The sequence below is a fragment of the Abrus precatorius genome, unplaced genomic scaffold (assembly GCF_003935025.1).
Source record: "Abrus precatorius isolate BTA unplaced genomic scaffold, Abrus_2018 Scaffold6, whole genome shotgun sequence".
Lineage (NCBI taxonomy): Eukaryota > Viridiplantae > Streptophyta > Magnoliopsida > Fabales > Fabaceae > Abrus > Abrus precatorius.
Window position 1 is genome coordinate 5,934,178 of NW_020874406.1, and position 18,821 is coordinate 5,952,998.

At 35.0% G+C, this 18,821-nt stretch overlaps 1 protein-coding gene across 4 annotated transcripts in view; it reads right to left on the minus strand.

Moving 5' to 3' along the window:
- Positions 1 to 2,366: 2,366 nt before the first annotated feature.
- Positions 2,367 to 18,821, minus strand: part of LOC113869027 (cleavage and polyadenylation specificity factor subunit 3-II) — a 44,814-nt gene continuing 28,359 nt past the window's right edge. For 3 of the 4 annotated variants that reach the window (XM_027505127.1, XM_027505126.1, XM_027505128.1), the window contains exons 10-13: positions 17,179 to 17,283; positions 16,086 to 16,227; positions 3,680 to 3,776; positions 2,367 to 3,491 (exon numbers count right to left, since the gene is read on the minus strand). In XM_027505127.1, coding sequence (XP_027360928.1) covers positions 3,042 to 3,491; positions 3,680 to 3,776; positions 16,086 to 16,227; positions 17,179 to 17,283 — 794 coding nt within the window. In that variant the 3' untranslated portion in view covers positions 2,367 to 3,041. The remainder of the gene's footprint in view (positions 3,492 to 3,679; positions 3,777 to 16,085; positions 16,228 to 17,178; positions 17,284 to 18,821) is intronic. The other variant, XM_027505130.1, reaches the window with a different exon arrangement.

Here is an 18,821-nt window from a genome sequence, read left to right on the forward strand (position 1 = left end):
CTCGGTAGGTATCGATAATGATAGGGTACAGATCTAAAGATTCCCATAGTGATATATCACAATGGTATACAAAAGATTGGAGATCCCTATTCCTTTGAAAGCGGGAGAAGTAGGCGGCCACTTCACCATGGACCCATTCATAGTCAGGAACTCTGCAAGGAGGGAATACCAGTCTTTCCCTAGAGGGGCTGGCATTCGATAAAGATTAGGTGGTTTCAGAATCCTCAGCAGCACCCGACGGTTCGGCACCATCACTGCATTCCCTAACTATTTATTCTACATCATCCTCCGCCCCACTCGGCCTTGGAGTTCAACAGTAGTCGGCCCCGACGAATTAGACAATGAGTCCTCCCACTTAGCCATTGCTGGCTAAAGAAAAATTAATGAATGACTAAGCATACATTCTTGTAGTAGTCAGAAAAAGGAAGAAAAACTTCTAGAAGCAGTGTATACCACTTAGTCTAGAGCAATAGTATGCACCATTCAATTCAGAGCAAAAAGGTGTAAACAGAGGCCTGAACCACCATGTTTTTATAAAACTAGAGGTGTCGGGCATACGAAGGGTCACATCCCTTCCTAACCGTCGGATCTTTCCCAGATCTACAGATGTGATCAGACACCCTTTCTTTTCAGAGGCACACAAAACAGGGAAACCCTAACAAAAAAAATATCTGACACCCTAAAGTGGCCAAAATCATTATTTATATTATTTATTTTTTAATTATTTTATTTACATCTGAGTTGAACATATAATCGGTTTGTATCTCCTCAGCCTATTTCTCTCCATTAAACCGAATACCCCTTCAGTTTACTTACCTTTCTCATCACAACCGAACACCTCCTCGGTACTCGTATTTCTTAACTGAAACAGAAAACCCTTTTGTCTACATTCCATGGGTAAATATCTTATTAAGCTCTTGTATCGTACCTCTTCAGGCTTGGGAGGCTACACTGTACCGGATAAGACACTACTCGATCTTACTTACAGAAAAAGAGAACTGAGTACTCTCTCGGTCAAGATAAGTTGAATACCCTCTCGGCTAAGATTAAAGGTAATTAATCCAATCAAGGAAAATAATCAAATTATTATATACCTTAATTAAAAGGCCAAAACCAAGGCTGACTTAGCAAGCCTATTAGCCCATAATATTTCCTATAAAACGAAGGTAAAAAATACATGTAAAAGGTTGACTTTTGAATATTTAATAGTATTTATTGCTCAGAATCGAGACCTGACTTTAGCATCAGAATGTCTTTTACAAATACCCTTCCCACGTCAGCAACGTACGGAAGGACGTCATCCTACTCAGACAAAGATCAGAAGATTAGTGTTTCCCTAATAGAAACAAGTGTAATTGATTAAACGTTAATTGTTATATATATATATATAACTGTTGATACTTCAATAGTAACCAAGTCAACAAGAGTCCAGCATGTACTCAACAACGCAATGCTACTGAGCCCCTCTTAATTTCGTGGGGATTTTGTTTGCAAGAAAGTTCATGGAAAAACAAAAATGTTGGATAGGTAAAAGAAGAATACAAAAGATGCTATGCATTAGGTAGAGGGTGAACCATTATCCCTCTTTTAAAATTTATGCTGATGAAAAGGTAGACGAGAACATGGCTTCAAGCGACAATGAAAAAGGAATCCTGCCACAGAATGCCGTTACTAGACTACCAGTAGCTACAAAACCAGTGTAATAGATGAGAACATTTTTAATATATGCTTCAACTGTATAATTATTACTATTCTCATCTACCAGTGTAATAGTTTTTAATAAAAATAATGATGACGGGTATATAAAATTTTGCAACCTTATTTTTTTTAAAACTATTTCACTGATAAAGGTCAAGTGAAAAATAAAACTCACAAGTAAAGCATCGAGGAGAGATAGGTAAATGATAATAGAAGAAAAGTCAACGGGAAATGAGCAAAGCAGAGGCCATGTTAATCCAATGGGTTTGCTTGAACTTTTCATAAGATTTTACCACCCAATGTGTAATTATTGTTCATCAAAGGACCACTTTTTGAGTGATTCACCTTATCAAGACATTAGAAATACATGCAGTAAAGAAAATACTCAGCAATTACAGCGCATCACCTAATAGCTTTATTTTCATTGCATGCAAATTAGTCTTAAAATGGTGACTAGGATTCGTACTCCTAACATCAAAAAGTTTGTTCAAGCTTATAGTTCACTTCTACAGCTACTAACTAAGCTAAGGCTTCTATGATTATTCTATTATATTTATAAGATCACTTTCTCTGTTACTTCTGTGAAAATTGGTTACATACAAAGGAAATTTTTTTTATAATAAAAATAAACACAATACAAAACTAATTTGAAATATGAATCATTGAATGAAACCTATTGATGATTCTTGACTAACATGCGGTTGCCTAGAATAATGAAATAAAATATATAAATATAATCACCACAAAAATTATACAGAACTCGTAAAGGATTGAATAAACAATCACAGCAATTGCGTTTCTCCTGCATCATAATAATGGAGCACATAGTATCAATCTAATTAAGGCCATAAACACAGCAAACCCTACAAGTTCCTCGTCTATCATAAGGATATCCATCGAGATCCGTTTCCATCAATTGCTCAATGTGTAGCATAAGTCTATCCTCGAAATCAAACTCCTGCAAAGAATATAATGACCCCAACTCATGCTTTTCTTTTTACTGATTCTCTTTCTATTGAATCGTTTCTGCTGATCATATACATGCTACAGAGCTCTGACATTAATATATGGGTAAGCTATTTGTGCCCTGCATTTCCGTATTTGATTCCTTGCAAGTTTCTTGTTCAATGTTGACCAAAGCAGCAGAAATACTTTGCTTCGGTTATACCTTGGTAGTTTTCATTAATCCTGCAAGGACAACAATCCTTCTACTGAAGAGAGATGCATCAAATGATTATTTCCAGATGCTCTCCAAGAAATTGAGCGTTTCCAGATAAGTTGCCACAAATTAAGCTATCCATTGAGCCAACAATACGTGCAGGTGCAGGACAACCATATACAAATTAAGTATCAAGCTTATTTTCATCCAACAGAAGCATAAGTTCATCCTGGTGTACAATCTTTGCATTTTTTCCTTTCTCCACAACCAAAACACCTTCTGCTACTCTTTCATCTTCAACTTGAAGCTCTGATATTAAATTTCTGTCTATCATAGCAGAATTACATGTGTCCACTAAACTGCATTTCTGAAACTTGACATTTGGATTCAAACAACTTCGAATGAAAGTGTCAGAGGTTTCTGCATTTACATAGTGAGATGAAGGAATGCATATGGTTTCATTATTCGCAGGATCATAACATTGAATCCCCAATTCAGAATGAATTTTTTCTTTGAGAGAAGCCATCTTAGGCTTCTCCCCATGCACAAGTATAACATGCTTTGGGGAGAGAAATTTTACAAGATCCATTATCCCTTTAGAATCAGTGTGAGGACTAAAAGCCAATTGATGAACCTGTCAATTAAAGATGAGTCAAAATGTGGAAATATTTATAACCTGTCAATTATCCCTTTAGAAATTTTACTTGTATATGCTGCTAACACTTTTATCTACCCAGGTGGAATATCTATAAGCTGAAGTTCATAAAAACACCGATTTTGATATATCTCCCTATAAATTAATGGATTGGAGGGAAAATGTACCTGGCAACGGACATCTATTTGTGTATCAGGATCCAGATCAATTTTGGTTGGCTTACCTGACATTAATTTATGACCTATTGTTCCTGCAACACAATACCTACAAGAGTAACAAAGCAATGTATTACTATTAATAGAACACAACTGGTATGTGTATATCAAAATAGGGATTTGGCCCCTCTAAAGTGAGCAAATGTATAAAGTGAGAAAGTAAAGGAACATTCACCATAGATTTAAAGTTAACTAAGATTACGATGCACTTCAATTGAAATCAATAGTACATGCACCTTTATTTTCTTACTTTAAACATTCACTTACTTTAGAGGAGCTAAATCCATCAAAATGGAACAAATCACCACATTTGTTTGGTACATTTTTTCTTGAGAAGAAAAAGAATACTGTGAAAAATACAGAAAAGGAATGAGGAAGGACAGCCTCTTCATACTCAAAATAGGTTGTGAAAGTGTAGAAAGACAAGGCCACAAAATGAAGAAAGATAAGAGAAAAAAAGCCACAAATGAAGAAAGATAAGAGAAAAAAACCAAAGTTCATATAGTTTGTGAAATTAGCAAACACCATCCTCCATATTTTTATGGCAGATTTTGGCTTGCCATCATCTGCCAACTTTTTGTCCCCGTCTTTCCATTTTTTTAACTTATTTATTAAAACCACTACTTTCTACAAATTCTGCTATTTTATTTTTTATAGTTTTAATTTCCTTCTGTTATAATCTATTACAATATTGTAAATATAGTAACTGTATATTTTTGTAATTATGTACTCTTCCCTATAAAATTGAATAGCTCCGCTGTGCCTTAAACAAACAGATTCATTCTAATGTTTCTCAATATTTCCTCTCTCAACATAGTATCTAGAGCCTAAGAAGAGGCAACCCTAATCTATGTTTTCTCGGTGGACCCACTGTTGACTAGCGCCAATTTTTTTTTCGAAAACCGTTACATCTCCGGTTTCTGACATTTCATCCACCTGTTCCGGCGCCACTACCACCGTCTAACCTCCGATCACTATGGCAATCCCACAGTTGTAGTTGCCTTTGTCAGATTGACCAACGCCGCTGACCTTGTGCCCTTGTAAGAGTCCTCACGCACCCCCACACACCGCCCTCCTATTTGTTGCGATTTCTCATGTGCCAACCTCTCTCTCGTGCATGACGCCGTTGACTGGGGTTTGCTCACCCCTCTCTCCTCTACATGTATTTGGTCTCGGTTGGTTGTTTGGACATCTATTCGCCCTTATTTTGTCCTTTTTGCTGTTGTTTGGGCATTTTTTCTCTCTCTTCTCGCTTACCAATGGCTACCTTCAACACTCCAAAACCTGACACTCAAATTTTTACCAACCATGTCATTACACCTCTCTCTTCTGAGCAATTGGATGGTAAGCACTACTCCTCTTAGGCTTCTCACATTGAACTTCGCGCTTGTTGGACAGGGTTATGAGACACATCTCACCTTAACAGCAGACGATGTCTCGGAGGCCGACCGTCCTCTGTGAAAAAAGGTTGACGCTTAATTGTGTTGTATCATCCAAGCTACCATTCACCCATCTGTTCGTGATGTCTTTCGCACTCACAAAACCTGCAAAGCTGTTTGGACACAGGCCCAACAACTTTTTACAAAAAATTCCTGGCAACTCTACCAAGTTTGTGAAGACCTCATGACTATCCTTAGTGCCCATCAATTTAAGGATTTTATTTTGACCTATCTTGGCTCGGTGTCTAGCCTTCTTTATGAGTTCAACGAATTGTTTCCTCCTGCTACCACTCCAGTTGCGAAACTTGAAAATTTCAAGAAGTTTTTCATATCCTCGGCTTTATATAGTCTGCCCACAGAATATTCTCATGTTCGTGATCAGATCTTGGGTAGCCTCACAAAAGCTACTATGGATAGTATCTGGGCAACTCTCCTTCATGTTCCCCCCAAAGCCTCCTCTTAGCCTTTGCTTCCTATTCCTGTTGACTCTTCTACTTTGGTTTCTCGCAACACCAACCGACCTACACAGCGAAAGGGCAACAAAGGACGTCCCTGGTGTGATCATTGCCACCAACCGGGACACACAATTGATAAGTGTTGGACTCTACATGCTCAACCTCCTCGCACTGCACAGGTGGCTCAAAATTTTGTGTCTCCTTCGTCAGCTTCTGCTTTGCCGTTGGCTTTGGATCCAAATTCATCACCTTCCTATGATGATTTCATGAAATGGTATGAAGATCGTCAGGTCTCTAGTTCCACTGCTGCTGTTGCACACATTGGCAATTCCTTTGTTGGCCACTCTTACTCCTCAGGCCCTTAGGTCCTTGACTCTCGGGCCATCGATCACATCAGTAGTAACAAATCCCTTTTTATTTCTTTTTCTACTTCTGGTTATTTACTTTCTGTTACAATGGTAAATGGCTCTCAAACTTAGTCCCAACAAGGTGTTGGTGTTGTTCATTCTCTTTTTTCTCTTTCTATTCACAATGTCCTTCATGTCCCCAGGACTCCCTTTAAATTATTGTCCATTAGTCAACTAACTCGATCTCTTGATTATGTCATCTCTTTTACCAAAAATTCTATTTCCTTGCAAGACCGGATTATGGGAAGGACGATTGGCTTCGAATGTGAGTCTCGTGGCCTCTATCAGCTCAACAAGCCTTCTCTTGTTGGTTCGGCAGCAACATCTCCACTTTTAATTCATGCACGATTAGGACATCCAGGTCTTTGATAAGTTGAAACAATTTATACCCTAGTCTTTCTAAGTTAGAGTCTTTGTCTTGTAAGTCATGTCAATTAAGAAAACATTTTCGTAATTCTTTTTCTAGTTGCACTGAGTCCGACTTTGTCCCTTTTTATTTTAGTTCATACAGATGTTTGTGGTCCAAGTCCAGATATTTTGTTACCTTTATAGACGATTTTTTCAGTTGTACTTAGTTATATTTAATAAAAGAACGTTCAGAAATTTTTTCAATTTTTCAATCTTTTTTTATGAAATAAAAAATCAATTCAGTATCCCTATTCGTACTTTACAAAATGATAATGCATGTGAGTATTTGTCTACTTAGTTTCAAACCTTTATGGTATCTCATGGGTTTTGCATCAAACATCTTGTCCTCGTACCCTCCAATAGAATGGAGTTGCATAACACAAAAATAGGCATCTATTTGAGACCACCCGAACTCTTCTTCTCCACTCATGTTCCTCATCAGTTGTGGGGTGACGCAGTACTTACTGCGTGTTATCTCATTAGCCACATGCCTTCTTCTATTCTACAAGGTAAAATCCCTCATCAAGTTCTATATCCTCACCACTCTCTTCATCCTTTACCACCTCGAGTCTTTAGTTCTACATGTTTTGCTCCTGCTCTTGGTCCTAGCATTGACAAGCTCTCTTCTCGGTCTTATAAGTGTATTTTCCTCGAGTACCCACAATCTCAAAAAGGATACAAGTGTTATTCCCCTACTCTTCACAGTTATTTCATCTCTGCTAATGTTACTTTCTTTGAGTCCATTTCATTCTTTGGGCCTACAACACCTACATTCAAGTCTTCTCTGTCCACGACTACACCTGTTTCAATCATTTTTTGTCCTCAAGAGGAGTCTCCATCCCCTCCACACCCATCTCATATATTGCAACCACCGAACGCTAACACCACCATAGACTCACCTTTAGAGCCACCTCTTTCGCCTCATCTTTCGATCCTGCCTTCTGACCCTGACATTCTCATTGTCCTTCGAAAAAGTATATGTTCTACTCGTAATCCTTCTCCTCATTATATTTCTTTAAGTTATCATCATCTTTCTCCTTCCTATTATTCCTGCCTTTCTTCCTTGTCCTTTGTTTCTATTCCTAAGAGTGCAGGTGATGCCTTTGACCATTCAGAATGGCAACAAGCTATGCTAGACGAGATGTGTGCATTATAGAACAATGGAACTTGGGACCTCGTTCCGCTACCACCAGGGAAGTCAGTTGTTTGTTGTCAGTGGGTGTATACGGTCAAGGTTGGTCTAGATGGCAAGGTTGAATGGGTTAAGGCCCGTCTCGTCGCCAAAGGCTATACTCAAATCTTCAGATTGGATTATGAAGACACTTTTTCTCCTATGACCAAATTGCCTTCTGTGTGACTATTCCTGTCTATTGTTGTCATACATCATTAGCCTCTCTATCAGTTGGATATCAAGAATGTTTTCTTATATGGTAATCTGCTCAGGGACATGTCCTAAAGATCCTACAGAGGCAGTGACATGGACATTAGAAAACAAGCGAATTCTTGCATTAATGGTCAATTTTGTTGATAGGCACACATAGATAGTGATTACACATTGCAACACCATGAAGGATCTGTTGGATATTCTCAAATTTATTTATGAAAAATCTGACAATCTGAATTGGCTATAAGCCCTTATGCAAGAAATCTATCGCCTAAAGCCTCCAAATAAGGCAAGAGGAAGTAGACGAACTACTTTCGGAGTTCAAGAAATACACTGAAAAGATGCAGTCTCTATTAGCCTGCAAGATCATTGAAGAAATGCTCGCTCAACAAAAGAAGCTTATTGCATTGAATTGACTTTCTGTACTTGATTCGGAGTATGAAGGAGTGCGGTCCCAGATTTTGTCATGTAAGTAGGTTGACAATCTCACAAATGTCTTGTCTAGAGTTATGCAGTCCTCTTTTGAGGAACCTAGAGGGCCTATCTCCGAAGCACATGTATGCAAAATTAGGGAACGTATTAGTACCGGGTACGTATCCGGTACCGGTACTCATTGGGTACTCGTTGGGTACGCACCCGATATGTACCCGGTACATATTAGGTACTTCTTGGATACATTTTCGGTACACGTATCTATTAAAACGATGTTTTTTGGTTATTAATACTCTATTTTTCGATTTTCTCTTTTTATGATTTTGTGCCCTAAATCTCAAACCCTTACTTGAGAGAACGTGTTGTTGTACACCCCCAAGCATCCCTGAGTTACAGCAGTTGGCGGAGGCAACGCAAATTAGAGAACTGGCAAGCTCTTCCGCAGAAGTAAGGCAGCTAGTAGACCACCTCAGTGAGCAAGCCAAAGAGGTGGCCAGTGAAGCTTCAATGGAAAGAACACTCAGAGCTCTTGCAATGTGGATGGCTGGCCTAACGCTAGCATTCGCTAACTCCATAGCACTTGCTCAAAAGGACTGGGGTTATACTGGTCATTAATACGAGCGTGGAATTTCAGATAAAAGGTATACTACGCAAGAAGAGCTCCTCCCCCCTAAATCTTAGCTTAGGAAAAAAAAAAAGTCGATTGTTGTATCCTCCCTTTTCATCTCTTTCCAGCTTTCATCTTTGGCGTCAGCGGCGTGTATCTTCCTTTTTTTCAATGTTAAGTTATGGTGAACTGACTTTAAGTTATTGATAGGTATTATTGTAGGCAATGGTTTAATGAAGCATCAAATCGAGTACCTCCACACAAGGACAATGAAATTTGTATAGGGAGAAACAAATGTTTGAGAAGCTACTTTTTGTATCTAAGGAAAAGATTAGAGGCAACCTAGGAGTTTGTTAAATTTTCAAGTGGTAGAGAAGAGATTAGTCAATTTGATTGTTTACAAGATAGGTGGAACTTGAAGCCAAAAGAATGGTGGGTCATGTATGATGCTGCACTTCCTAAACTTCAAACCATTGCCTTAAAAAGTCCTTTCACAACCATCCTCTTCTTCTTGTGAGCGAAATTGGAGCACATATTCTTTTATTTATTCCATGAAAAGAAATAGGCTCAACCCTAAGAGGGCTGAAGATTTAGTTTTTATACATACAAATCTTCGATTGCTCTCAAGAAAGAGTAAGAATTATTATAAGGGTGAGACCAAAATGTGGGATATTGGTAGTGATGAGTGGGATCCATTTGCAGGGGCTGGTTTTCTTGAAGTTGCTACTCTTTCCCTTGATAAACTAGATTTGGAGGCAGTGCTTTTTACTGATGATGGAGAAGGAAATGATGAGATTGACACTGTTAGAGTATGAATGTTTAACCTTTTTGTTATTGATTGTAGAACAATTTATAAATTTGTGTTTTTATTGGAATCTTATTTGTTGAACTATATAATTCACTTTATGTTATATCATTTTGAATAGATTGTTAGACAATTTTATGCTATTTAATTATGTTTCTATTAAATTTTATTTATTTATATTATATATAGACATACCCGTACCCTAATTTTAAAAAAAATTAGCGTATCCCCGTACCTGTACCTGTATCCGGTACCAGTACCATATCCGTATCCATGCAACGTAGGGGCCTATAGAACGTGAAACTCTTGATTGCTTTGCATCGGCAGTTCAATTTGGGATCCTTGGTGGCAGAGATAAAGGTGGTCAAGTGCAGTGCTTTAATTGTGGAGAAGTTGGTCAATATCGAAATCAATGTAGTCATCTACAAAATCAGCAATTTTTAGTCACATAGTAATCTCTACTTTGTCCACTTGGTGTCTCAATCTGATCATCTCCCTCAACAACAGAAAAGGAATTTGTGGTTATGTCTGATGAGGAGTTTAATCATTATACTCAGTCTAAAATTTCTCAGCAAGCATCTACATCTTTCTCCACAGCTACATTTGTGATACAAGTAATCCCACTACTTGTTTTTCCTCTTCTTCCTAGCGCTAGGTAATAAAGTTCTGGCGCCACGGATCATATGACTGGGGATTCAATTATTCTTTCTTCCTTTCGTTCATCTAGTTCTCATTCCTCTATTACTCTTGCTGATGGCTTCCGTGTCAATACTCAAGAGAGCAGGTCTAGTACCTAGTTTCAACCTGACCCTTTTCCTTTGTTCTATACTTGCCTCAATTTCCTCTATCTATACTCTCTATTAGTTAAATCACTCACTCACTCTCTATCTATTCTTGTGTTTGTCAGGATTTGTTGACACAGAAGATTATTAGTAAGGGAAGAGTATCAAATGGATTGTGCCTGTTGGAAGAAGAGGGGCATTCACATGCATCAGTTGCTTCTAGGAGTCGTAAAGTGTCTTCATTTCTACTTCATTGTTGTTTAGGTCATCCATCTTTGGGAGTTTTTCAAAAATTATGTCAAAGTCAATGTCAAGTGTTTCTTGTGAGTCTTGTCATTTTGCTAAAATCACCATAGTTTTTATTTCCTTGTTTCAATAACAAGGCTCAAGCTCTCTTTCAAATTGTTCATTCTGATATATGATGTCCGTGTCCGGTGACTTCTAAGTTTGGTTTTAGATATTTTGTTACTTTTGTGGATGATTACTCTCATGCAACTTGGTTATTTTTAATGAAGTCTAGATCTAAAATTATTTTGTGCTGAAGTTCGTACTCATTTAATTGTCATGTGCGCATTCTTTGTAGTGATAATGTTGAAGAGTATTTTTCTGCATTGTTTAGTGATTTTATAAATAAACATGGCATGATTCATCAATCCTCCTGTATTGTTACCTTACAACTGAATGGAGTAGCATAGCGTAAAAATTGCCATTTGATGGAGGTGGCATTTTAATCATTTGAAATGAAAATATTGAAAATCTTTTAAGCTAATATTGTTCTTACTATTGCATATTTAATTAATCACATATCATCATCTGATTTTAAATGGTACTATCCCCCTCACTCTATTTTTGGTCCTCACATTCACTTTTTCCCTTATCCGCCAAAATATTTGGTTGCACTTGTTTTGTCTATGATGTTTGACAAGTAATTAAACTAGATCCAAAGTCATTGAAATGTGTGTTCTTGGGTTAGTCATACTCAAAAAGGGTAACTTTGTTTTTCTCGTAACCTTGGTTAGTATTTTGTTTCTTATGGTGTCTTTCTTTGAAGATGTTGAAGTCCCACATCAGCTATGGATATGGGTAAATAAGAGCTTATAAAGGCTAAAGAAATCCTCACCTTACGAGCTAATTTTTGGGGTTGAGTTAGGCTTAAAATCCAAATTCAACATAGTATCAGAGCTTATCTAGTTTGAATGTTGGGTGCCCACAAATGTCTAACCTATTGGGCCACTTGCACATGTCTAGTCCTACAAACTTCACACACTAGATGTCCAATCCTGGGCATAAGGAGGAGGGGGTTTTAAGATGTCCACATTGAGTAATAATAGAGCTTTCATACACCTTATAAGGGCTTGGGTAATCCTCCTATGAGATAGTTTTGAGAGTGAATTAGACCCAAGTTTCCTAATATGGTATCAGAGTCTATCGTAGATCCAATATTGGGTCACCTTTGACTGAAAAAAATATATAGCCCCACAAACATTTTCAATGCAATTAACTTGGCCCAGTGGATTTCCCAGTGCAACTTACTTGGTCACGTGGTTTTCCTAGTGCTACCTCTACCTGGTCCCACGACTTATGTAGTGCTATATTTAAACAAAAAAATAGTCCTACAATTTCCACATTCTAGATATCCAATCTTGAGCTGAGGGTGTGCGTTGAAGTCTCATATTGACATGTTTAAAGCCCAAATTCAACATAAGGGATTTCATTTTTCAGGTCTCTGTCGTCGGAGTCAGTGTGTGAGTTAGATGATTCTTTTTCGACTTATACTACATTTTACTCTGCTCTTGTAGCTGCACTTGCAACTACTCCAGATCTTAGTGACACAAGTTTCAAATTTTTTAAGCGAACATACTCTCGGCAGCTCAGACAAACCTCTCATGATGATCTTCAAGTGCATGATGCTTCACCTGATGCTCCTCAAAATTATACTCAACTTCTACCATTATCTCCTAAGGTGTCTCTTGATCTTTCCATTGACCTTGATCTTCCTATAGTTGTCTACAAAGGTATGCAAACTTGCTCCTATTTTATTTCTTCTAATGTGTCTGCTGCCCATTTGTCTCCTACTTCTAAATATTTTGTGGCTGGTCATTGGTGTCAGTTCTATTTCATTTCCTAAGATCCTTTCAGATACATTAAATCATGACAGATGGAGACATGCTATGGAGGAGAAATAATGGCTCTTGAGACGAAAGTTACTTAAGATTTGGTTTCTCTTCCTAAAGTAGGCTATTGGTTTAAGTGGGTTTATGCTGTGAAGGTGAATCATGATAATGGTTTTGTGCTCACCTGAAGGCATGTCTTGTTGCAAAATGTTATGTCCAAACATATGGAGTTGACTACATTGATACTTTTTCTCCTGTTGCTATGCTATCATTTGTCCCGTATCTTTATCTCTTTGGTTGCCAAGCATCATTGACTACAATACCAACTTGATGTGAAAAAAGCATTTTTATAGGAGGTATACATGAAGCAACCACCTGGGATTGTTGCTCAAGGGGAGTATGGGAAGGTGTGCCTATTAAAGTCTTTGTATGACTTGAAACAATCACCTTGAGCATAGTTTGGGAGATTTAGTGATGTGATTTTGGAATTTGGATTAGTGAGTGAGTGATCATACAGTGTTTTATATATAGACTAACCTTGGTTGCATTTTACAAGTTAGTTATTTTTCATGAAAGGACAAAGCATATTGAAGTGGATTGTCACTTCATTTGAGAGAAGGTTCAGAAGAATCTTTATCTATCTCCCATGTTAAGACAAGTGATTAACTGGCAAATGTGTTTACAAAGGCATTGAACGGGATACATAGTGATTTCATTTGTAAAAAGCTGAGCATGATTAATATCTATATGCTCCAACTTGAGAAAGTATTAAGAGTAGTTGTATTAGGATTATGTTATACTCTTATGGGTAGTCATAATGGACCTGGCCCATTAGGGTTTTCTATGTACATCTCTATTCATATATATATATATACAAGGGTCTGTATACATTGTAGAATATCCAATTCCAGTTCACTCACTCTTTATCTCTCTACATACTGGTTTGAGGAGTTGCAGAAAGCAGGCTATAATAAGGCACATTCTGATTCCCAACTCAACTCTAAAACCCCACCTGGACTCATCCCTTTGAGATAGGGGTGGGCAAAAATTCTGCATACAGAGGTCCAATCTATAACCCAAGCTAAACTGAATTAAAAAATCCAGATTTAAAAAAAAAAAAAGATACCCAATCCACTTTATTTTTGGTCCAGACATGATTTGGATTTCATTTTACAAAACTAAATTTACTTTTATCAAAACCGGTTTTAGTCCATCCTCTGTAATCTTTGCATTATCTGATTCCTGGGGTTTCGTGGCTAGCCTCATGCTATAGAGGCCAATTTAAATTAAATTAATTTAATTATTATTTTATTCTCAATACAAAATTTCTATAATATCAATAATATATATATATAAAGTGAGAGGAGTTTGTTATTATAAGATGTGAGAGACATTAATAATGGCCACTTTTTTCTCTCTCTTGCCAATTATTTGATCCAATGGCCATTATTAATACCTTTCATCTTTCATAATACAAATTCCTCTCACTTAAAATGCCTTATATACATATATATATATATATATATATATATATATGGATTTTTTTAAAGTATAAGATAATAATATAACTGCAAAAATTAATAGGAAGGACTATTTTAAAAATAATCTTTTTATGTTTTATTTACAATTTTTATATAAATAATAAATTAAAAATAAAAAATGTACGAAGATTAAAATAATATTTAAATCATTATAATAAATAATTTTAGATCTTTGTCTTTTTTTTTTTTAATTACTAATTAAAATATTAAATATTTTTATATTTTAAAGTAATAGATATGATTTTGTGATATCGAGTTTGAATTCCAATAAATATAATGTGACACCTGAACATGATTTTAGTGAAAGATACATATGATTTAGATAAAATATATATATATTGTTTTATAAATTAATAAAAAAATATTAAAATAAATAGAAGAGATAGAAAATTTTAAAAATAAACAAAATAGTTTACATAATATTCTATTATCATGATAGTAATTTATTTGACATTACGCCAGATAAAAAATGTTTTTAAAAATTTGATTTTATTAAATAATAAATGTATGTCTTTTTCTCCAAAAAGTATTACACAATTGACATAAGAAGGAAAACTTGAAAAATCAAATAAAAAAACAGTAACCACACTTTAATACACATTCAATAATTATAAGATATAATAACATTTTTTAATAATACCATTCAAATATTTGTTAATACAATTTTATCATTAAAATAGTGTTCCAAATACATTCTCCATTCAGGATCACGGTCTAATTTCATCACAGGTAAGACTAAATAAAAAGGAAGACTAAGATAATTTTAAAAAATAAGTAGAAGTTATATTTCTAACATTTTTCATACAGCTTAATTAGAACAACAGTTTATTTACTGTTTAGTTTGTGTGATGGATAGACGATGCAAAATAGAAAATATGAATTTAATTTTAATACAATATAAATATAAAAAAATTATATTATTAACTGATTAAAATATATTTAAATATAATTATATTAATTATTATAAATTTAATTATTTTTTAATATAATAATTCAATAGAGAAAGATCTTCTTATACAAATGTAAGTTTAAAAACTCTTACACTTAATCTGAACTTTTTATTTAACTTACATCTAACAGCTAGTAAAGTAATAAATTATAACCCGTTAGATGAAAGTTAAATGAACAGTTCAGATTTGATGTAAGAGTTTTTAGACTTACATTAGTGTAAGAAGATCCTGCTTCTAATTCAATAATAGCATAAAAAATATTTAAACCATTTTTAAACTAAATTCAAATTTAAAACCAGTTTTAAACTAGTTTTGGAAAAAATAAAATAGATTGGTTTAAAATTCAATCCATATAATTGGATTTAAAATGGATTTAGATTGGTTTAGTACAAATCCAATTCATGCACACCCCTACTTTGAGATTCATGACCAGCCAATGAACCTTGACCTAATGGATTACTTAATATCTTAGTGCATTAACCATCCAATAATAATTGGTGATCCAATCCTTCGAATTTATTAATTTTTATTTTTATAATTGGATGGATTGATTGGATTTATGCATGGATGAGCCTAAAATCATGAACCTAAAATCCAAAACAATCATGTGAATCATCTCCATCATTCAAAAATGCAATCTCAAACTCATAGACATCTAAAACAATCAATTACATTCAAATTTTCTTTCCTCCCACAAAATATGCAAGTCAGTCACTTCCTAATCGATAGGACTATTAAATATTGATATGTGTTGTGCTACCTCCAGTATATTAATCCTAAACTTTATCCAAGAGAGAAAAATGTCCAAATTTATTTAGTTTCAAGTTTAAACTAAAAGTGATATACATAACTTTAAATGACAGCATTAAAAAAGTTTGATATCCATACACTTTTCAATGTGACATACTAATTGTGGGAAGCATTTCTCAGCATTTTGCTCATCATCATGCTATCAAATGGCCAATGTAAAGAGAAAGGATGTAAAGAGAGATGCAATGTAACAAAAAAGCAGGAATAAAGAAATAAGGATATACCCAGGCAAAGTAACAAGGTTATTTTCTGAAGGTGCCCAGTGCTTAAAAGCTTCAAGTGAAAATCCACCAGTTATCATCCCAGGTGTGGCAAAAAGAACACAAGGACCAGGAGCATCTATCATAGACCTTTCAAATTGGTGAACTGTAACATCCAAACCAGATGAGTGAAGCATGGAACTCATCAGTTGACACACATCCACACAACAAAATATTCTACAAAATTCACATGAAATTTTCAATATGGATATATTTGATTAGGTTCTTTTATTTAAGAAATAAATCTAATACAGAACACATTGGCTCAATTTTACATATTTACACATGATACTCTTGATCCTCTTCTAGTTTTTATTTCTTCCAACTTTTACCATCAAACCTGGAAACCTCAATACAAAATTCACATGAAATTTTCAATATGGATATATTTGATTAAGTTCTTTTATTTAAGAAATAAATCTAATACAGAACACATTGGCTCAATTTTACATATTTACACATGATATCCTCAATTAGGATTTTTTTATTTCTTCCAACTTTTACCATCAAACCTGGAAACCTCAATACAAGCTTTATTAGAGATGGAAGATCTAGGCCTAAGTTAACAAAGGACAGAAAATTTTCTCCATCTTGTTCATCAAAATTTGAGGACACACTACCATTTTGTCATATATATTGAAACATTGAAAAACCATCTCACCATAAAATTAAAAAATTTGTGAACACCTTAGCTTAGCCATTAAGAGCCCACCATTATTCCACAATATTTGAACTCTTTATAAACATCCCCTCTTACCCAGCTTTCTAATCACTAGAACTCAATCATCCCCAAGCCTCACTTTTGTACTGTCTATAAATTTATGTTTTTAATTTTAGAATTCCTTAGTTATTTAGCAAACTGTGATAACTATTGAATATAAAGAAAAATAATCTAACTGTAGGAATGCTCCAACATCAAGCCTCTGTTTCACAGCTGACATAATTGTAGTAAATATTACAAGAATAAAAAGAACTTCATACACAGATTGAGAGCATATAATGATGCATAATGATGGAAGATGGAATTTAAAAGTTTTTAAGAAAAAATTAAAATTACCATTCTTAAAATCGAAAGCATTATGATTAGAGTATGTATCCTTAATCTTCTGGCTTGTCCAACTAATAAGCATCTTATAATACATATTAGCTTGAATTGTTAAACCTGAAAAAAAAAAAAAAAAAAACATATCAAATAGTTACTAATTAGTTTTAATATGAACCAACAATAGAAACAAATAATGGCAGAAACATCACTAGGGAAATAGACTACTCAAGGAGTCACATAACTTGACATGATCCTTGGGAGGGCAATTGATGTGAACCAAGAAGGAACCATAGTTAAGAAGAAAGAAAATAAAGTGAAGAATGTATTGCAAGGATTTGGTGAACCAATGAGAAGGGCTAGAACCAAGAGTCAAGGAAGCCTTAAATCAATTAGTGACAGGTTCGATTAAGTCAAGTCAAGATGTGAAAAGAATGGAGCCCAAGTTGATTCACTTGATTCATATTGAAGAAAGTGATGTTTTAGCCTTTTAGGGCCTTCTTAATTAAGCTTTGGGCTTATTTAATTAGTTTTTCTTTATTTGTCCTTGTATTTGAGCCTTTCTGGCCATATAGTTTATTAAGTATGCTTAGGGTGATTTTAATTGTTTTAAATAGGCTTGAATTGGACTAAACTAAACATGAGTCCATTAAGTCTTTTATTTTAAATGTCTCAATTAGGATTATGTTGGGCTGAACTAAATGTGAATCTATTAGGTCTTTTAGAAAGTATTTCTCTTTATAATATGTGGCTACTCATTAAAAACACAAGTTTTGGAAGTTTATGGAAAATTGAAGGTTATTTTTCTCAAGAAAGTTGTTCCCTCTGGTTCTTATTTCCACTATTGATCTTATCAAGAGTCCTCCAATAGTTCTTGTGGCGATTTTAATGGCTTATCAATCATCCTTGATTATAGTGCTCTAATCAATCTTCTGTCTTATCCATTTTTATATTTTCTTCTTTTGTTTGTTGAAACCAAATTGAACTTATGCAGTCTGAATTGGCAAAGTAAGTTTCATGAATTCCAACCTTGGAAGATCTATATTTGCAATCCATTGACTTTGAATCATAACATAACTAAACTGTATCTCTATCTTAATCTGATGACAAGGAAAAATATTCCATATGCATTAATAGTTGTTAAGATGTTCCACATTGGCTAAGGAAAGAGTCAAAATACTCATAAGGGCTTGGATAGTCCTCTTCTTATGAGCTAGCTTTTGGAAGTAAGTTAAGCTCAAGTTTCCTAATATGGTATCAGAGCTTATCCAATTTGAATGCCAGGCTGCCTATAGATATCCATTCCCGATGGGTCACTTGCAAATGTCTAGTGTTGTAAACTTCACACACTAGATGTCCAATCCTGGACATGAGAGTAGTGTGTTAAGATGTGGGACCTCCCTTCCAATCTCTATTCCAAGTCTAAAACTAATCTTATACACCCTATCATACTTCAAACATTTCTCCCTCTCAAACTAACCAACAAACAAACTGAGGGCAGCTCACTTTTAACTGGGGTTATATAGAAGCTCTGGAATATTGCTATCTTTAGTTTTCATGTTTTTTTGAGTTTGAGAGTAAGCAACCCATAATTAGGGACTTTGTAATTGTCTATTTTCTGTAATAAAATAACTAGTTCTTACCAATACATTATTCAA